The 22,274-nt window shown below is 40.1% G+C and overlaps 1 protein-coding gene across 1 annotated transcript; it reads left to right on the top strand.

The window, feature by feature from the left end:
* Positions 1 to 2,145: 2,145 nt before the first annotated feature.
* Positions 2,146 to 20,866, top strand: LOC133645282 (heterogeneous nuclear ribonucleoprotein L-like). Its single transcript, XM_062040170.1, has 14 exons — positions 2,146 to 2,322; positions 6,572 to 6,687; positions 6,772 to 7,009; positions 7,085 to 7,170; positions 8,861 to 8,957; positions 9,033 to 9,105; positions 14,078 to 14,110; positions 14,345 to 14,416; positions 15,399 to 15,643; positions 15,719 to 15,840; positions 15,917 to 16,118; positions 16,186 to 16,243; positions 20,222 to 20,332; positions 20,410 to 20,866. Exons 1-14 carry the CDS (start codon positions 2,245 to 2,247, stop codon positions 20,466 to 20,468), a joined length of 1,590 nt encoding a protein of 529 aa, XP_061896154.1. The 5' UTR covers positions 2,146 to 2,244; the 3' UTR covers positions 20,469 to 20,866.
* The last annotated feature ends 1,408 nt before the right edge of the window (positions 20,867 to 22,274 follow it).

Raw genomic sequence — 22,274 nt, forward strand, 5'->3', positions numbered from 1 at the left:
GAACTTCCCCATGCCGTAAGTGCTTTGAATATCACAAATCACAAAAAAAATGTTTTACTCACGGTCAACAGACCAACATGAATGTTTTCATAGTGAATGTATGTTGTCATTAAATCACTAAGGTCTGAAGAAGACCGATTGCAGGACAGAAAACGGCGACGAGTGCAAGGAGGGCTACAGGTGAGAGGTCATGTGATTAATTAGTCTTGTAGTCAACTATTGCTAGACTAAACCGTAATTCCTCCACTTATTTCAATTACCTTAGTTTTACATCTTGCATTGTTATTGTGCCTATAAGAACCGCAATCTGTTTCCTTTCTAGACAGTGGAAAATTAACAGAACTGGAAACAGGGAACAGGGTTGCTTGTTATGGGCCAGAAAAATACCTTAATACTTGCCATTGTTAAACATTTATGGGAGCTTAAGGAATGTATTTGGCTAGGCTACAACATTTTTTTTTCTTTACAGATCAAACATTTTTAGCCTGGGGTGAAAAATAAAATCAATGATGCAAAGTCTTCTGTCTTTGGTTTATTTGACTTTGCTCATATAATTGAGTGTGCAAAATAATATGTGTCTATACTCTTATGGAAATGCTATGGTTTAGATATTTTTTTTTTGTAATTGTTTTTTCATGGTAAAAAAAAATACATTTGACAAGTTAAAAGTAGGAATGTCTAAGTCTATCAAATACATGAACCTTTTTCCATACTATGGTTTATTTTTATTTTTTTTTAATTGTTTTTTCATGGTAAAAAAAAATACATTTGACAAGTTTTTTTTGTGTTTTTTTTTGCAAATATTTGTATTGAATTTTACAGTTAAAATCACATTTAACAGTCATACTTTGGTCACGCAAAACCTTCATACAATCGCACATCCACTCATACCCACTCACATGCACACTTGAGGAGAGAGGTGCACTTAAACTTTAACAATTCAAGGTTTACAGTATAAACAGTATTAGAAAAGATACCCAGATATTGTATATATATATATATCCATCCATCCCGCTCTGGCTCAGGATCAGCTACAGGCTATCCAGACCATAGTGGATGAACATTCCTCGGCATCAAGGATCCTCAGGAATTGATCCCAAGATCACCTCTCGAGGACCTCTCCACCGTTCACACTTAAAAAAGAAAAGGAAAGTCACAGAAGTTGATCAGATGTAAAACAATACAAAATAAAAAGACACAAAAAATAAATAAATAAATAAGCAAATAAACCGTGGCAAGGCCATATCAGAAGTAACAAAAAAACACAATAATAGTGTAGGATCAATACAGAAAATAATGAAGATAATAAAAAAGGAATAAAACTACAAAAAAGATGGCAGATACATTTGACAAGTTAAAAGTAGGAATGTCTAAGTCTATCAAATACATGAACCTTTTTTCATACTATGGTTTATATATATATATATATTTTATTGTTTTTTCATGGTAAAAAAAATACATTTGACAAGTTAAAAGTAGCTTTATTGACGTTTGAGAATGTGTGCTGCCGGATCTCCGCCACCAGATGGAGCCCGCGGGCTCAACGTTGAGACCCGCCCACATTGAGGGAAAATAAGCCCCTCCTCGATCTGCGGGCTGCAACCAGGGGCACTTGAGACCGTCTCCTCGACTCGGCTCAACATAGCTATTTTGATTGGTCTGTTGAGGAAACTCTCTGCTCAACAGAGCTCATTGATTGGTCTGTTGAGCAGAGCTTCTGGACACGGAGGTGCACAAGCCTGGGAATTTGTTGAAATGTTTCCTATAGTTCACAAAATATAGGCGGAATCGCGCGGCTCCCTTATTGTTAGCGAACTTGTTTATTTAATATTTAGAATGCATTTAAAAAATGTTTATAAAATGTATTTCATAATTGTGAACGATAGGCAAAATTCCAAAAAAGTGCAGTTTCTCTTTAAAAAAAACCTCACCCAAACACCTCAATTGAGGTTTTATATACATGATGTATGTATATATGTAATGTAACGGGCACATTTAAAGGTTAATTATCTTATTCTTTATAAAATGTAACCATGCAGACTGACGCACAAGAACGCTAAATGATAGATCCTGACTTCCCATTGGCTGCGGCTCAAATGACGTGTTGATTGGCAAGCGTTTCGACCTATTAGAGAATGAACGCGAAAGGAAGGGGGTGGGGTGGAAAAGCGTCTGGTTTTCATCGGCGCTTCTCGTCCATTTCGTAGCTTCGTCAGTGGCACCATCCTTTTTAACTCGGGCAACATGGCAACTGCAACGAGCCGATACTACAGCGAAGACGGGAGGGCGACCAAAAGGCAGAAAACCGAAGGAATGGCCGCGGTAAGATAGTCGTGTTGACTATACTTGAGTTGCTTCAGCTAAAACGTTAGCAGTGGTCAAACCTGCGTCATGTGTTCGTTGCCCATTGGCAAAAAATGCGCATTCGTCGAGAGCGTCTTCAATATTACTCTCTTGCTATTCCTAATATCATTTCTAGTTCAACAAGAAAAGACCTAACTACCACTGAATACGCTGTTTGAATTGCGACTTTTGAGGGCTTTTCCCTCGCTGGGCCTACCCGGAGATGGCTTTGTTCTCGCGCGGGTAGCTTAAGCCGTACGCAACCTCTAGCTAGCCAGGAAGCTAACAGCTAAGCTAGCTAGATTCGATTTTGCATATTTTTCCGACAATAAACATTTCGCTTCGCTGTAATTGTACAAATGTATTCATCTTCTGATATATGTTACCCCTCTAAATACCAGCAAATAAAGCCAGTGGTTTCCAACCCATGAGTTTGGTCAGCTAACCCACCCCCCCTCGTTAAAGCAAAGAGTCCAACGTTAGCACGTACGTGCAAGTTGCTTTTTTGAAGCGACATGCATGTAGCGTGTGTGTGATCTCAAACGTTATGCTGGTCTGTGTAATAATGTAGGTACGTAACAAAACCATTCAAATGCACAATGTTTAAAAAAAACTGGGGAAAATGCATTCCAATGGTACTCGAACCGTTGTGATAGGCCAAATATTAAGAGAGTTTTGAGTTTAAAAATCAGTCGCTTTTTTTCTACTAGATTCTCCATTAAGACAAAAGAAAGATATGTGACCTACATTTTGGAACATGATTTCAAAACATTATAGCTCCCTTTTATTATTAGCCATACCGTATTTTTCGGACTATAAGTCGCAGTTTTTTTCATAGTTTGGCCGGGGGTGCGACTTATATTCAGGAGCGACTTATGTGTGAAATTATTAACACATTAGCGTAAAACATCAGATAATATTATTTAGCTCATTCACGTAAGAGACTAGACGTATAAGATTTCATGGGATTTAGCGATTAGGAGTGACAGATTGTTTGGCAAACGTATAGCATGTTCTATATGTTATAGTTATTTGAATGATTCTTACCATAATATAAGGCTGCAGCTAACGATTATTTTTCAATCGATTAATCTATAGATTATTTTTTCGATTAATCGGTTAATCTATAGATTATTATTTTTTTCGATTAATCTATAGATTATTTTTCCTTTTACCGATTATTTTTTTATTCAAAATTAAGATGAAAAAATAAATGTAGGCCCGTTTTTTCAAAAGGCATGGCTTTTATTTCCAAAAAAAAGAAGTATGGCCACTCAGTCAACATTGACAACAACATGACTAAATATTCTGTAACAATGTAAACATTTAAAACTTTTAACATTTAACAAAATTAAAAGTAGCTTATTTGCTTTTTAATGTGCAAATATAAAAGTCAACATCCAGTGCAAATCTTAATATTCTGCAATAGTATAAGCATTTCAAAAGTAAAAGTATTGCTTATTTTGCTTTAAAATGTGCAAAAATAAAGATAAACATCCAATACAAAAAAGTGCAAAACGAAATATTCTGTAACAGTGTAAACATTTCAACAAAAGTGAAAGTATTGCTTATTTGCTAAAATGTGCAAAAATAAAGATAAACATCCAATACAAAAAAGTGCCAATCTAAATATTCTGGAGCACTGTAAACATTAAGTATTGCTTTTAAAATGTGCAAAATAAACATCCAGTCCAACACAATAACCAATTCTACTCATTCCAGTGAGTGTCTTAACAGTTGTAATGAAGAAAGGTTAGCATGTCTACATGCTTTGGTTCTTTTCTTGTTTACAATATTCCCAGCAGCTGAAAATAGGCGCTCAGAAGGGGTCGATGTGGCTGGAACTGAGAGCTAATTAGCCTTCACCTCAAGCCAGGATTGCGAGTGAGCTGAGCTGCAGTTTAAGTTTCTAGAAGGTCAACGGGCTCATAGTGATGTTACTAGTAGTTGACTGGGAGGTGTTTATTATCATTTGGGGAGAGTCCGCTGCCTGATGCTCACCTGCTAAACACCTATCTGCTCCACGCTGAAGCGCTGACTACATGCGCTCTGAATACGCACTGCTGATTGGCTGATAATGCTTCGTGTGTACCAATCAGATGGTTGTGTGGGTGGGACAATGCTGCGTGCTGAGACAGAGGCAGACGGAGCAAAGCAGCTTGTTAAGACTTTAGCTTAGAAACTCGTTCGGTACACCCCCGTACCGAACAGAAAGCCCCGTACCGAAACGGTTCAATACAAAACACGTACCGTTACACCCCTAGCAGATACAAATGTCACATTCATGTTTTTGTGTAATGATGACAACGTATGCTCACGCGGACGATTGACTAGTTGATGGTTTTCTTTTCAAATGTTCGTTCATAGCCGTTGTGCTGCTATGATAGGCCATTTCCGCTCGACACACTGTGCATACAACAACATTATTAGGCCGTTTATTGAAATACTCCCACACTTTTGACCACTTTTGGCATGCTTTTCCTCGCTCGCACCGCTCGCATCGTCTTCTTTGATCGTCTGCTCTGCGCTTCGCCATGGCGGTAGTGTGACGTCATTATGCGACGCGTCGACGCACAAAAACGGCGTCGACGTATTTATGTAACCGATGACGTCGACTATGTCGACGCGTCGTTTCAGCCTTACCATAATATGTTACGTTAACATACCAGGCACGTTCTCAGTTGGTTATTTATGCGTCATATAACGTACACTTATTCAGCCTGTTGTTCACTATTCTTTATTTATTTTATATTGCCTTTCAAAGGTCTATTCTTGGTGTTGGGTTTTATCAAATAAATTTCCCCAAAAATGCGACTTATACTCCAGTGCGACTCATATGTTTTTTTCCTTCTTTATCATGCATTTTCGGCCGGTGCGACTTATACTCCGAAAAATACAGTATATAGTGAATGGATTGGTTAAAGTAACCCAAAGAAAATCATCCATCCATCCATTTTCTACCGCTTGTCCGTTTCGGGATCGCGGGGGGTGCTGGAGCCGATCTCAGCTGCATTGGGGCGGAAGGTGGGGTACCCCTGGACAAGTCGCCACCTCATCGCAGGGCCAACACAGATAGACAGACAATATTCACACTTACATACACACACACAATCAAAGTTTATTTATATAGCCCTAAATCACGTGTCTCAAAGGGCTGCACAAGCCACAACAAGGGCCGGCATAGCTCGGTTGGTAGAGTGGCCGTGCCAGCAACTTGAGGGTTCCAGGTTCGATTCCCGCTTCCGCCATCCTCGTCACTGCCGTTGTGTCCTTGGGCAAGACACTTTACCCAACTGCTCCCAGTGCCACCCACACTGGTTTAAATGTAACTTAGATATTGGGTTTCACTATGTAAAAGTGCTTTGAGTCACTAGAGAAAAGCGCTATATAAATATAATTCACAACATTATAGCTCCCTTTTATTATTTGCCATACATGTATATAGTGAATGGATTGGTTAAAGTAACCCAAATAAAATCCTCCATCCATCCATTTCCTACCGCTTGTCCGTTTCGGGATCGCGGAGGGGGGGGTGCTGGATCCGATGTCAGCTGCATCGGGGCGGAAGGCGGGGTACACCCTGGACAAGTCACCACCTCATTGCAGGGCCAACACAGAGACAGACAACATTCTCACTTACATACACACACAATCAAATTTTATTTATATAGCCCTAAATCACGTGTCTCAAAGGGCTGCACAAGCCACAACGAGGGCCGGCATAGCTCGGTTGGTAGAGCCACAACGACATCCTCGGCTCAAATCCCACATCAGGCAGAAAAACTCAACCCAATGGGATACAATGAGAAACCTTGGAGGGGACCACAGATGTGGGGACTGCCCCCCCACCATCGGCGACCGGTGCAATGGACGTCGAGTCCAAATAATTTAATGAAAAAATAAAACCTTTGATACATGTTTAATTATTTGTTTTAAGTGGCGACGTTACAATTAAAGAAAAGAGCTCTGACTTCTATATTTCTTGGAGTTTTCCAATGTGGTTTTCCATTAAATCTAATTATACAGACAAATATGTTTACAAAATGTAACCTTTTGTGTATAGTTTTGTACGATCTTGAAATGTAAATCCATTTCTTCAAATCACATCTGTAAAATTTCAAAGTCGACTGTCATCAACCTTTTTTACTGGTCCAAAAAGCCCACACAAGAGTAAACAATGACGCACATCGCAAACCTCCTCAAAGTACCTACAATATTTTTGTGATAGGGATTTGAGGACCCCCACAAGACCCTGCCATCCGTCGTCGTGCACGTCCGGGGACTGGTGGATGGTGTCACGGAGGCCGACCTAGTGGAGACCCTGCAAGAGTTTGGAGCCATTAGGTAAAGACAGTTTAGCAATGGTGGTTGACATTCACTGCTTAACTAGTCTTCCGAGGGCTTATTTTGTCAATGGTGATATTGCAGCTATGTGGTGGTGATGCCCAAAAAGCGTCAGGCTCTGGTGGAGTACGAGGACATGAACGGCTCGTCCACGGCGGTGACTTATAGCGCAGACAATCAAGTTTACATTGCGGGCCACCCGGCCTTTGTCAACTACTCTACAAGCCAGAAGATCTCTAGGCCGGGGGACGCGGATGACTCCAGGAGTGTCAACAATGTCCTTCTACTCACCATAATGAACCCTATTTACCCCATCACCACGGTGAGTTAAATGGTGCATCTTCTTTACTGTGGACAACAGTTTTTCAACATCATTTTGTATTCCCCTCGCCCACAGGAGGTTCTTTACACCATCTGCAACAACTGCGGCCCTGTACAAAGAATTGTCATCTTTAGGAAGAATGGTGTGCAGGCCATGGTGGAATATCCTTTCGAGTAACAACAAACATGGCGGTAGATGTGAAGTTAAATCATGCAATGCAACCTTACTTGAACAAAAACGATGCATATTTATCCAGGAGATTCTTGATACCAATTTCCTTGACCAAACCACACAAAGAAATTGTAAAACTTCATGCCTTTCCAAGTTTTTCATCTGTTCTGTCATGTAAAATGATGTCTGGAGCACAAGATGTCACTCGACAATCCTTTTTTTTGAATTAAAGTAAAGTATAGGGATAGATTTCATTCCATAGTTGGATTTTTTGCTCGTATCTGCTTTTTTGCATGAACATCTAGGCCCTTTTGTGTACTCTGTTCGCGCGCTGCTTGCTGCACAACCGCAATCTTGGCTTGGTTGACCACAGTTTTTAACATTTGAGAATATAAACGATATGTACTTTGAGAAATATCTTCTTTCGGTCACAAAAAAACTGTCAGATAGGATATGGAGACCTGACATTACTCAGAGGTTTCTATGCACTAAATTAGTCTGATTTCCTTAACGTTTTGAGTTTTCTACAACACATGCCAACACCTTAATCTGATCGTGTTTGGCTTTTTAAAGATTGGATTAACACACCGATCATGCTATTATAAACAAGGTATTTGGTGAGTTATCAATGCGGCAATTTCGGTGAAGGACCAGCACACCATCTAACATACAAAGTATGAAGCTAAAATAAGTCAATATTTTTAAGTGTATCAGAATCAGAAATACTTTTAATAATCCCTGAGGGGAAATTCAGATTTAAAACATACCTATTGGATAAGTGGTGAAACATCTTCAAAGAAGACACTCAAAATATGTGACATGACGCGGTAGACTTTTAATAATCCCTGTGGGGAAATTCAGATTTAAAACATACCTATTGGATAAGTGGTGAAACATCCTCAAAGAAGACACTCAAAATATGTGACATGACGCGAGCACATTCTGGCCGGTAGACAGAGCCCTGCAAACAGCTGTAATTTGACACTAAAAGTTGTGCATACACAATGCAATTAATTCAGAGTGTAAAAAAAATAATGCATATATTTTCTTAGTCAGTGCAGGACAAGGGTAAATAGTGTAAGATTCCATGACTTCAAGACAACATCAATCTCATGCATTCCAATCATGCACAAGTTCACATCATTGTTGTTCAAACTTTAGTGACGTTAGAATTAGCCGTCCATATACAACAATTTAGACGCCATTGGCATATAAATCATCAGAAAATGTGCTCCTTAGTTTACCAAAATATAAATTTTCTTAGTGTGTCTCGCTCTTTGCCGACTGAGTCAAAGATTGTGAATGACTGAAAAGAGGGCACACGGCCTTCAGTTAATTCTGTTAACCTGAGGGCGACGACTTTCTCCCTGTTTGAACCGAGGGACGAAGAAACGTGAGACTCGACATGTCTGTCACTCAAATGCCGGTGACGGCGGAGAAAAAAATCCCGCTTCTGGCGGATATTTATCGCACTAAAACCTCAATGTTGATTAGATGTGCAGCCCCAGCGTATGGCTAACAGTCGCATTAGAGATAAAGCATGGGAACTGGGACTTCACATGTGTGAAAATTATAAGAAACCAAATTATTTGAGAAATCAGACCAATTTTGTGCATGGAAAGGTACTGACTGTCATTACACTCAAGAGAACTTGACGTTGTTTCTTAACCCTGTTGCTACGTTTGACTCTGTGCAAAGCGCCCAACGTGCCAAAGCGTCTCTCAATGGAGCTGACATCTACTCTGGCTGCTGCACATTGAAGATTGAATATGCCAAGGTACATTTGGCCCCTCGCATAATAACCGATGCATCCTTGGAATATTTATTACATAATTGTATCTTCTTTCCTCAGCCCACTCGGTTGAACGTGTTCAAGAATGACCAGGACACTTGGGACTACACCAACCCCAATCTGGGTGGCCCAGGTAACGCTCTCTCGCTTTTACACACGCAGAAATTTTTCCAAACACATGCTTAGTACAAACGCACTCACAATTATGTTGCATCACTTGTCAAACAGCTTGTCCTGAAGTAATGCAGTCAGATAGCAGAGGGAACACTGACGTCTAAAACAGCAAACATTGTGTCGAAACATCTTTCATATAATAAACCTGTAATTATTGAAACAATGCAGTGAACTGCCGAGTGACTGTGTGACAGGAATGTACAAACACGTTTCATGTTCATGAATATAGGTAACACTAGGGTTGCACGATAATGGAAATTGAACCTATAACCTAAAATTTCTCGACTTTCACACCGATAGCAGATATTAATCTATATCTATTTACACAGGATTTTGTGAGAAGAAATTTAACAGTTCACACTTCTTCCCAAAATATAGACACTTGACCTAAAATATCTAAAACATTTTGTAGGGAATATGATGTCACCAACTAATTTGAGTACAAATACACTACCCACTTAACTCTGACCCATGGACACAATTAGAATAATTTCGTACGGGAAAAATAAGTTTTAATTATTTCATTGATGGACAACTCAAACACTCTGAATATGATTTCATGAATGGAAAAAAAAACAAATCTGTCCAACGCAACATAGAAATGAGACCGACAGAACTAAGCCAATAAGATTTATACAGAACACATTGTATTGCTGATTGTAATAAATTAAATTAATGCATTTCCTTAAAATAATTCAGGGTCCAAATAATAGTGTTTTCTTCCCACTAAGAAATCATAAAAGGCAAAAAGCCTGTTCCTCCGGATGAACCATGAAGTTAAACGTAACTACCGTATTTTCCGCACCATAAGCCGCCCCATGCCTTCAATGAATGGCATATTTCAAAACTTTGTTTACCTATTAGCCGCCCCGTGTTATTAGCCGCACCTACGCTACGCTAAAGGGAATGTCAAAAAAACAGTCAGATAGGTCAGTCAAACTTTAATAATATATTACAAACCAGCGTTCTAACAACTCTGTTCACTCCCAAAATGTAATGTGCAAATGTGCAATCACAAAAATAGTAACACTCAAAATAGTGCAGAGCAATAGCAACATCAATAACTCAACGTTGCTCATACGTTAGTGTCACACAACACACAAAATAAACATTTAAAGCTCACTTTCTGAAGTTATTACTCATCCACAAATCCCTCGAATTCTTCTTCTTTGGTGTGCTTCACTTGTTTTTTGACACCATCTGTGATGTGGACGCGCATGCAGTCGTAGATCAACAGGGGCGGAGCTGCGTGAAAAAAGTCACCCGGTCTCTTCGCTCATTTTTTCTTCATCCATCCATCCCTTCGAGTTAGCTTTTATGATGACGCCGGTTGGAAAGTTCTCTTTTGGCAAGGTCTTCCTTTTGAATATCACCGTGGGTGGAAGTTTCTGGCCGTTAGCATGGCAAGCTAGAACCACGGTGAAGGACGACTTCTCATTCTCTGTGGTGCGAATATTCACCGTACGTGTTCCCGTTGTATCACATGAATATCAAAAGTCAGTGGAACCTTGTACGCGTGTCTCTTAGTAGGAGACATTTTGTGGTCTTTACAGAAACACACAAATGAAATGAAACGTAATATCCGCGCGCTTCTTCTTCTACGGGGGCGGGTGCTCACCTTGGCGGTTGCTTACAGTAGAAGAAGCGCTTCCTCTTCTATGGGGAAAAAAGATGTCGGCTGTTTACCGTAGTTGCGAGACCTAAACTTTATGAAAATTAATATTAATCTATATATAAGGCGCACCGGGTTATTAGCCGCACTGTCAGCTTTTGAGAAAAATTGTGGTTTTTAGGTGCGGCTTATGGTGCGGAAAATACGGTACTCATTTTGTCATCAATATCTTTTCTTTCTAACTCTTGTCTCATCACTCCTGTGGCTTCACTTTTGCTGCGGGCTGTAGGTGTAAAAATAGACTGTTTCCACAAGATTATATACTGGAAAAATATTGAGCTATTTCAACTGCCAAATCTTTAACGTGTATGCTTGTTGGTGTAAAGCAGGGGTGCCCATTACATCGATCGCGAGCTACCGGTCAATCGCGGAGAGTGTGTCAGTCGATCGCCAGCCAGGCATTAAAAAAATATGACGTCACTTCCGTCACTTGATTGACATTCATGGCACCCGAGGGTCTTCTGAGATGCTGCTGGCTGCTGCCAGCTCATTATTAAGAAAAAATTACCGACAGGAAGGCGAGAAACACTTTTTATTTCAACAGACTCTGGCGCCGTACCTTTCTTTAAAACTCCAAAGACCGACTGCACAGTTGCACAATAAAAGCGCTGCTTCATCCTGCCTGCGCTAACAAAATAAGAGTCTCAGAAAGCTGGCGTGCACATGCTAGCAAGCTACGGATTTTGCCGCCAATGTATTTCTTGTAAAGTGTATAAAAAGGAGTACGGAAGCTTGACAAATAAGATGCCAAAAACCAACCACTTTCATGTGGTATTGGACAGAAAGGAGGACTTTTTTTCTCCTCCATTTGAAAATGCGGACGTTATCAGCACTACTGTCTGATTCCTATCAATGCAAGTCATCAGAATCAGGTAATACACCAACTTATATTCTTGTCTTCATGAAAGAAAGGAATCTATATGTGTTAAACATGCTTGTATTATCATTAAACACCTTTAACTTGTTAACAATATTAACTATATGTGTTAAACATGCTTGCATTATCTTTAAACACCTTTAACTTGTTAACAAAAACATATCTTTCATAAATAAGTAAATATAAATTATTTATATGAATGAGGTAGATCCCCACGACTTGATCAATTGAAAAGTAGCTCGCCTGCAGAAAGTGTGGGCACCCCTGGTGTAAAGAGTTCTCCCCAGCCCCGGCCTGTTTTTCTACACCTGTCAATAATGTAGTAATGCGTGTCCACACAGAGATTGGTGCGCCGATAACTCAGAGAACTGGTTTCCAATCACATATTGTAGGTGTGTTAATCAGATCTTTAAAAAGCCAAACTATCAGATTAGGTGTTTCCCTGTGTCAAGCTGAAATATTTTGAGAAATCTAATTTAGCGCATTGAAACATACTTAGTGTTAATATTGCTAACAAGTGACATATTTAGCGTTTTCTTTTCATTTAAATGTTTCCTTTCCTTTTGCTACAAATGTATCACACAAAAAAGAAAGAAAATTGAGTTGGTGCTTGCTGGTATGAGATCTTGAGACGCATGCAGACTGAGGCAGCTGGAAGTCTTTTTTTGTAAAAAGGTGATTTTTCATTTTCTAGGAGCATACTGGCACAGGGCTAATTCTACTGTGCATGAGCTCGCTTAACACTTAAAGCAAGGTACGTTTGGCAGGTGTAGATGCTCCGGTGCGGCAATTGTTGAAGCCATTGTAGAGCCCAGCGCGATACCATGAACATGCACAACATAGTAAAATCATAGAATAAACTGAAATGCGACCGCTCCTTGCAGATATTTAATGATGACTAACACAATTCATAACGTAAAAAAAAAATAAAAAGACTCAAAATAAGCCAAACTCGCAGCACACGTACCCACCCACGACTACATTGGTATGTGCACCTGCCATCTCTGCTCTTGTAAAAATAGACAGTGCCAACCTTGCACAAATTACTCAAACTGGCTGCAAACAAGACTGGAAATATTCCACAAAGTCATTAGAAATTTGAGCGAAACTGCAGAATAGACTTGATGCCTGAATGATCAGTGTGAGCGCAGGCCAGCTACTGTGAGTGCGCCTTCAGTGTTTGCGTTCTTGGCCACACAGTCGCGTCGTGCTTCTTGACAAATGTGCACTTTAGTCTTTCAACTGCCTTCCTTCAGTCATTTTTTCTGGAAACACCTTGTGACCATAACCCACACCCACAGTTAAATTACGTGCTTCTAACACAGCAAGGGTTCCGCCTCGAACACACTATAACGCACGCAGGAGGGAGCAGCAGACACATGCTGACATCACCGTGTGTGTCCTTCACTGAGGACATGCCCACTCACCACACCCTCAGACATGAGGCTGTAAGGCAACAAACATGGAGACTCTGTAGGACTGATTCCTCACTCACACCTGATCCCCGATGACAACGCACACGTCTTGAAGGCGCTGAGCTACGCTTGGTCCCTCCCTTCAGACACACTAAAGTGCCAACGCTTGAACACGCCCTCACCCCTCCCATGAGAACACGGAGGCTGACACCAATGAGATCTGCCCAAACAGACAAAAGGGACACACTGATGCGCCAACACAACACACCGCAACTGATCCAATAGACGTCACCATGGAGACAACTGATGAAGACAACGACACTGCTGACAACACCATCAGAACACGCAGCCCAGTCAGGCCCATTTGTGCAGAACTCAGCCTTGTCTGCTCTACATGCATCCTGTGTCGCTGCTTTGTCTCCATCTTTCAGAGTCTAGAAGCTGACTAAGTCCTCCTGCGCGCTATGGCCGCTTTGCGCCTCCAAGGAGCCAGCTTGCGCTATGGCAGCCACACGGCCGGCCTGCAGGGGGCGCGTAAACGGCGCGTTCCGAAAAGGGACCCGAAACTCGGACCGAGCGACCGAGTTAGAAGGCGTGTTGGCGAGTTGTTTCCCCCAAAAGAGGCAAAGGCTAGGAGTGTGAAATGAGTAGTGGAGTGGTGAAACTACTGCAGCCTTCCTGTGTGTGAGCATGCAGTAAGTAACAGCACCACACCACCGCAACAACGAGCAGCACCCAACATGGACACACCTGACTGACACCACCATGTTTGGAATCCCCTTTGAAGCCATGTGACAGCCTTTAAATTGTTGTAGGACGTGCTGAGCGCCTCTAGTTTGAAGTGGCGTGTACGAGGGCATCTCAGGCCATGATTATGTTGATTTGACGACCCCGCTCTAGTGTTGTTGACGTGGTTGTTGATGTGGCCTCTCTGAATGTCTGTGATTTAATTTGTGTACTTGTACAGATGGCGATGCAGATGGCAATGGCGGCAACGCAGGTGTGTCTATGCGCCTCGTCTTGTTTCTAAAAACCTAGCCGTTTGTCACTGTCCTAACCCCCCACCCCACACAAATCACCAGCACCCACCCATCTTGTCTTCCTATCTGGCCCCGCTAATTTTAAAGGAGCGTTTACAGGAGTGCTTTCATAGAGGGCGGGGCCAAACTGTGCGGGTCACATCTTTCCGCTGTAGCTAACACACCATGTCGCCATCCTTGTTCTCTCCTTACAGACGACATGGCCGCCAACCCCAACAAGCGCCAACGTCAGCCAGCTCTGTTGGGCGACCACCCCCCGGATTTCGGTAAGGTTCTGATTGGACAGAATGCACATGACAGCTGGTGTTAGTTCATTTTTGCACTTTTTCCACATTTGTTAGGTTACAGCCTTACTCCAAAAAGGAGTATTCATTTTTGTCCTCAAAATTCTACTGTCAATACCCCATAATGTGGAAGTATTTTTTTTTCTTACAGATTCATTAAAAATAAAAAAATAATTGCTGTTAGCATTTGCTTAATAGTTTGTTGATGCACCTTTGGCAGAAATTACAGCCTCAAGTCTTTTTGAATACAATGCCACATGCCAGGGCTGCACGATTATGGCCAAAATAATAACTGATTCTTTTCATCAATATAGAAATCAAGATCATTCATCACGATTATTTACTGTTAATTAAAAATATATTTTGTTGCACATTCTATTTTAAGCAGTATGTAAACTTGGCTTTCATTTTAAAAATGAACCTATACAAACAGTTGATAATAAAATACAAGTGACAAAAGACAAACGGCCAACTAAAATACATTTTCCATTGCAAAATGCGATAAAGTACAAGCAAGTGAAAAAATAAGATTATGCACAAAATGCACATAGAAAGGAACACATTCATTGTATGCCGAAGCAGGAGGAGAAAAAAATCGATTTCATTTTTCAAATAATCTGCAACAAAATACTCAAATATATTGATATATCACCCAGGCCTATTCTGAATACTTATGTACATGTGATATTTTGTTTAGTTTATTTTTAATAAATTTGCAAAATTAAACAAACTTTTCCCATTGTCATTAAGGGTTATTATATGTAGAATTTAGGACAAAAATAGATTTATTCCATTTTAGAATAAGGCTGTAACATAACAAAATGTGGAAAAAGTGAAGCGCTGTTAATACTTGATGGATGCACTGTACTTTTTCCCTTTTTTTCCCAATTTTTTTTTTCCTCGGTCGAAAATAAAAATGTTTGGATGTGTCCTAACTTGTACTGTGCTCTGCTTCGCTTCCCAGTCAATGGTTACCATATGTATGAAGAGAATTATGGCTCCTCCCCATATGAGAGTCGCCGCATGGGCCCCCCGATGAGAGGGCGCGGGGGCAGAAACTATGCATCGAATTACGGACCGCCTCCCCCTCCTGGCGAGTACGGTGCCCATGCGGAGTCACCGGTGCTCATGGTTTATGGACTGGAGGCGCTCAAGATGAACGCCGACCGGGTCTTCAACATGTTCTGTCTCTATGGCAACGTGGAGCGGGTCGGTGTCGCGTGGCTGGCGTGTTGCTCATTTGGGAGTTGTGCTGATTTTGAGCAATCCTGCCTCCTATTACAGGTAAAGTTCATGAAGAGCAAGCCTGGCGCCGCCATGGTGGAGATGAGCGACTGTTACGGTGTGGACCGTGCCATCACACATCTCAACAACAACTTCCTCTTTGGACAGAAGCTCAACGTGTGGTGAGCAGGCACTTGTTTGATGATGATAATGGAAGTCCTTCACCCCTCACACATGTACTTCTCCTCCTTCTTGCAGCGTCTCCAAGCAACTGGCCATCATGCCGGGTCAATGTTACGAGCTGGAGGATGGTTCTAGCAGCTTCAAGGACTTCCACGGCTCCAGGAACAACCGCTTCACGTCACCAGAACAGGCCGCCAAAAACCGCATCCAACACCCGAGCAACGTTCTGCACTTCTTCAACGCTCAGCCTGACGTTACGGCAGAGATCTTCACTCAGGTGACCATTTGTTCATCTGGTGTCGCCTTCGTTGTGTCGCCACCGTTTATAACTGCTTTCTTTGCAGATCTGTGAGGAGATCGGAGTGAAGGCTCCCACTAACGTCAAGCTCTTCACAGGAAAGAGTAAGTTGTCTATTCCTAGAATTGGTGGGTGGGCTAGGGGGCTTTTTTCACATCAAATAAAAATTTGTCCTCGAAAGTTTAAGTGAATGTTGTTAATTTATAGCATCAATAAGTGACGGATATCCACAAAATTTCAGCTTTTCTTGGTGATGCGACACATTTGCCAGTTGTTGGCAGAATAAAGTCGCCGCAATGTATTTATTTTATTTTTTTATAATACTTGTTTTTTTCATGTCAAAGTTATTACTTTAAAAACCATTCATGTGACATAGCAATTTGTTAATGTTTTATTGTGTATAGTTAATTCCTATACAACACATTTCTGCTCAAACTCTTAATGGATCTGTCCCGATAGAGCATTTACATGTACATACATTCAGAACATGTACATAACTTAAAAAAATACCTATATAAAAATGGAGATGAATGCATTATGTAATGAGAAAAAGCTGACATGTTAATATTTAACAGACAAATATTTGTCTTTTAAATATATGGATAATGTTTATCTATAGCCTTTTTATTAGACATTACAAATTACATGATGGCGCCATGTTCACAACCCACCCCAACACTGTTTTACCTAACAAATAATAATCGTGACTTCAATATTGATAAAAAAATCTTAATTTATTTTGGCCCTATTTGTGCAGCCCTATGTATAAGACTAGATCATACATGAACACTATTTTTATATAGACAAAAAGTGCAGTTACGTCTTATGTCCATCAGATGCTATCTTTCAAAATTCTTACATTTGTTTTTATTTTTGTATCGCTAATGTGCTATATTGTGTAATGTTTACGTTTACTTTACTTATTTCTTTCTGCCATATTACATTGTTTATAATGCTTGTGTTGCGTTCATACAGTATGCACATTCAATTTCTACTTGAGGTCCATGTTTTTATCTACCATTGTTTCTTCTACAAAGGACATCATTTTGATGTTTGTGTTTTTTAAATTAACTTGGTTAAAATATTTCAGTTAAAGTAATTTTTGAAAATTTTGAGCAAATTTAAAAATACCGCAATAATAATAACTGATATTGGTCACAATAACCGTGATAAGAAGTTTTCAGAGCGTGACATCCCTATGCTAAACCATTTTAATATTTTGCAATGTAAGTAATAAAACCTTAAAGTTGCATCTTAGATGTACCGGGAGCCGTTGCATGTGGGACAGTACACTATAGTATTCTTGTCCTCGTCAAAAGTCTAGCATCTGCAAACTTTTATTGCTGGACGTTGGAAGCCCCGAAAATATGTTACAGTAATCAAGACGAGACGTAACGAACGCATGAATAAGGATCTCAGCATCACTGAATAACAGAATGGGACATACTTTAGAAATATTAGAGATTAAAGAAGGCTGTTTTAAAAACACTTTTAATGTGCAGCTCAAACAAGAGAGTTGGGTCAAAGATAATTCCGAGATTCTTCGAGTCGCTTTGTGTAATTGTTTGGTTGTCAAATTTCAAAGAGGTATCCTTGAACAAGTGTCTGTGCCTAGCAGGACCGATAATCAACGTTTCCATTTTCTTAGCGTTAAGATGCAAAATGTTGCTGCACATCCATTGTCTGATTTCATCAAGACACACCTCCAAATGATTACAATCTGGTGTGTTAGTCAGCTTTAGAGGAATGTAAATTTGGTTGTCATCCGCATAACAGTGAAAGCTAACACCGTGTTTGCGAATGATGTTGCCTAGCAGCAGCATATAGGTACTTCCCAGTGCAGGGCCACACATCCAACCCTGTGGAACTCCGCACATTTTCTTAACATAATCCGAGGTCATTTCATTATCGGAGACACACTGCATCCTTGCAGTAAGAAAAGAGTTAGACCAAGAAAAGGCCAAGTCTATCATACAGACACGTGATTCGATACATTCTAATAGAAAGTTATGATCAACGGTATGGAAAGCAACATGGATGACGGGTCAGCATCCAAATTTGGCAATAGATTATTAGTCACTTTTGCGAGGGCTGGATTACAAATTGATTTAGCTGCTGTGCAGCAGTTTTTTTCCTAGGATTTTAGAGATAAACGGGAGGTGCAACACTGCCTTGTAATTTAGCAGGTGGTCAGAATCAAGGTTAGGTCTTTAAAGCAGAGGATGAATAACCGCTGTTTTGAATGCTAAGGGAACAGTACCGGAGGAGAGTGATAGATGAATAATATTTAGCACTGATGGACCTAATAATACAAACAGCTTCTTGATGAGTTTCCCAGGAAGCGGGTTAATTTGACATGTTTGTTTTGTCCTATTGACGAGTTGCAAGAGTTCCTCTGTTACTTCTTCAAAACAAGAGAGATTATTTTGGAGAGGCGATTGCCGTAATGCATACATTCATATTAATGTTTATGGAACCCCGCTGGAGCTGGGACGCGGTGTCTTTAATCTCCTTCTAATGAGCTCACTTGTTTTTGGTAAAGACTTGCATGAAGTCATCAGCAGAGTGGGTGGAGCTACTGGGAGAAGATCCTGGTTGGGTTAGTGATGTTACGCTGTTAAAACAAAAATTAAGGATCGTTTTTATTGAGCCAAATAAGATTAAAAATAATTACTTTTAGCTAAGGTACGAGCGTGTTTAAATTATTGAACTATCACTCCATGCTTGATGGAAGACCTCTGATTTTGTTGCACGCCATTTGCATTCCAGCTTTCTACATGATTGTTTAGGATTGCCCCGGTTTCTTCCGTAAACCAAGGTATACGCCTCGAAGGAGCCATTTTTAGTCTTAACTTTAACTATACCATCAATGGCATTGCGCAAGGCATCATTAAAGATGTTAGTGAGGTAATCAAAAGAGCTTACCTCATTTGGGAACGCCGCCATAACCGAGGGCAGTAGGCCGGTGAGTCGTCATTTTAGCAGCATTGTTACGGCTGCTAAAACATTGGGGACGGCGTGGCGAAGTTGGTAGAGTGGCCGTGCCAGCAATCGGAGGGTTGCTGGTTACTGGGGTTCAATCCCCACCTTCTACCATCCTAGTCACGTCTGTTGTGTCCTTGGGCAAGACACTTCACCCTTGCTCCTGATGGGTGCTGGTAGCGCCTTGCATGGCAGCTCCCTCCATCAGTGTGTGAATGGGTGAATGTGGAAATACTGTCAAAGCGCTTTGAGTACCTTGAAGGTAGAAAAGCGCTATACAAGTATAACCCATTTATCATTTATTTATCAATTTGTTGGAAATAAGTCCCAACTGCAGATTTTATGAGATAGGGATCGGACATTAGTTAGGTATATAGGAGGATTGTAATGTATATAATCTAAAATTAAACGATTAAGCTTTTTAATTATTGCATTATCTCCCGCATTTCCTAGACCACAGTTGTCAAACTTGTGACCTGGAAATAATGTGTACTTCAACTTTCCTACTAAATGTATTCATTGTTTCCTTTTTGACAGAAAAAATTAACGCATGAAGATGGTTTTAAAATGTATTTTTAGAAATGGATTCTTACTATATATATATATATATATATATATATATATATATATATATATAAATGATAAATGGGTTGTACTTGTATAGCGCTTTTCTACCTTCAAGGTACTCAAAGCGCTTTGACAGTATTTCCACATTTACCCATTCACACACACATTCACACACTGATGGCGGGAGCTGCCATGCAAGGCGCTACCAGCAGCCATCAGAGGCAAAGGGTGAAGTGTCTTGTCCAAGGACACAACGGACGTGACTAGGAAGGTAGAAGGTGGGAATTGAACCCCAGTAACCAGCAACACTCCCGATTGCTGGCACAGCCACTCTACCAACTTCGCCACGCCTATATATATATATATCTATATATAGATATATCTATAGATATATATATATATCTATATATATAGATATATATATATCTATATATAGATATATATATATATAATTGCAATTCGGATGTGAATTTTATTTTTTACGCCCCTGTGAAAGAGACTGATTTTTTTTTTTTTTTTGTTTCCTCCACCAGGTGGCGCAGCTTCAAGCGACCGCAGCGCCTCAGGCCTGCTGGAGTGGGAGTCCATCAACGACGCCATGGAGGCTCTGTCCGTGATGAACCATCATCAGATGAAGAACTCAAGTAGGTCTTCAAGTTAGATGTTTTGAAGTCCGCCCTACCGTTCTTGAATGTTGACTGATTTTTTGCCCTTATTGTAGCTGGTCCGTACCCGTACACCCTCAAGCTGTGCTTCTCTACCGTTCAACACGCCAACTAAGATGCTTTCCCCTCTCGGAAGATCGGGCCTGGCTTCATTTCCATGCGACGACATGCAGTTTAGATCTCAGTGCATTTGTGTCTTGGGAAGTCAAATGTGTTATTTAAGTGTCGTTTTCATTATCAGCCTTCCAATGTGCAGTTGTCATTTCCCTTTTTTTTTTTTTACTCATCTGACTTCGATGTGAGCTCATTATGAAAGAGTTAATTTCAGGCTTAATGTAGAACGCCAGACAACATGGTTTTTGAAAGTTGTCTTTTGAAGCTTTTAAAATGCTAGATGTTTTTTGTTTTTTTTTCTGTATTTTTAATTACTGGCTCGTGAGTTCTGACGTCATGTCCAACATGCTGAGGGACTGTTTTGTTGTAAGAAAATTACAAACTAAAAATTTAAGTTGATTGGACTTTTTATTTGTTCAGCTTTCTTGTACTTGCTACACAACGACTTATTGATTGTGGCACGTTGCCTGCTAGGGAAACTTGAGTTGTGCATGTCTTTTAAAAAAAAAACTACTTGGTTCAACTGTGTTTTCTGTTAATTTTGCATCCGACTGGAAGCCTCGATGACCGTGGGAAGCTTCCATCTCCGGGACCAGAAAGGTGTTGCAGATAAGACCTGAAAAATACGATATTTTGCAGCAGGCCCCAGACTAAAACATGTCTGAAAATCCCCACTCTGAAATGTTTTTATTTTTGTAACTAATTTTTGCTAATCTGTTTCAAAGAACCAAACCATATGCAACAAAAAAAAATCCCACAATGTAAATCCAATAATACGTTCCAGACACCCAAAAACATGGAACACAAAACAATTTTGAATATCAAATAGAACTTTTAGATAAGACATCTTGGTAAAAAAAAAACATAGTACTTAGCTATGATTTATGTCTTGAATTAAAGTGTTTCCTAATTCATGCTAATTCGTATAATATCCACGAACGCACAACTTTGCATTAACTGAGGCAACACAGTGGGTTTACACGTCAGTCGAGACTGGCAACCCCACAGCGGTATGCTGCTGTCATCGTGCAGCCATACTCAATAAAAACACTGGAAGCCAATTTGACCAAAAGTCACATTTTTATATAAATGAATTTATTGTGATGTAACACGTGGAATAGGGGGTAGGAATATTTGCTCCCATGTTTTTAATGTTTCAACAAAATCAAATATTTCAACTTTATAAAACACGGCAAAAGTTAGCAACCCTACTCTTGGAAAAAGTCGAGTACAGTCATGCAAAAAGTAAACTAGAGTACAATAACTTTACTTAAACCTGCAACTTAATTTCAGCAGTTTATTTACAAGTAAAACTAGAATTCAATATATTTTATACAGGCTCTGCTGTAAACTCCTGGACATTGTCTGTGCAATATATAATCAAGTATGTACGATAATTGGCCCTCAAAATATGTTTCCAGTACGATAATTTGTCATTTTCCATCTGGCAACGTCGATGAAGGTGTTGCAGGTCAGGTGATGTTAGCTTAAAGCTCATTAAACCTCGACTTGGCCTTCAAACGCCACGCCAGGCCTCGTTTTCAAACTTCAGCCAAAGACTTTACATTTTATACATCTTTAAAAACATTTTATGCTTTTTATCATTTTTATCTTGGTGCTTTTTCACGTTTATTTTGTAACCAAGCGGTGGCTAACGAGCTAACTTAAAAATAAAAAAACAATGCATGGCAGAAAATGCATTAAAACATTGATTCAAGTGGACTTTTAAAGTTTTAATGCAAGACAAGTGAAGATGGATCATTTTAATGTCACTTGCTGTCTACAGGTAAGACCTAAAACCATTTAC

The sequence above is a fragment of the Entelurus aequoreus genome, unplaced genomic scaffold (genome assembly GCF_033978785.1).
Source record: "Entelurus aequoreus isolate RoL-2023_Sb unplaced genomic scaffold, RoL_Eaeq_v1.1 HiC_scaffold_30, whole genome shotgun sequence".
Taxonomy (NCBI): Eukaryota; Metazoa; Chordata; class Actinopteri; order Syngnathiformes; family Syngnathidae; genus Entelurus; species Entelurus aequoreus.

What these genes read in the sequence shown, in the direction of transcription:
- LOC133645282 (XM_062040170.1), top strand. Translation starts at nt 2,245, where the DNA reads ATGGCAACTGCAACGAGCCGATACTACAGCGAAGACGGGAGGGCGACC. An exon ending in CAAGAGTTTGGAGCCATTAG is followed by an intron (nt 6,688 to 6,771) that starts GTAAAGACAGTT and finishes GTGATATTGCAG; the next exon opens with CTATGTGGTGGTGATGCCCA. An exon ending in TCTATGGCAACGTGGAGCGG is followed by an intron (nt 15,644 to 15,718) that starts GTCGGTGTCGCG and finishes CTCCTATTACAG; the next exon opens with GTAAAGTTCATGAAGAGCAA.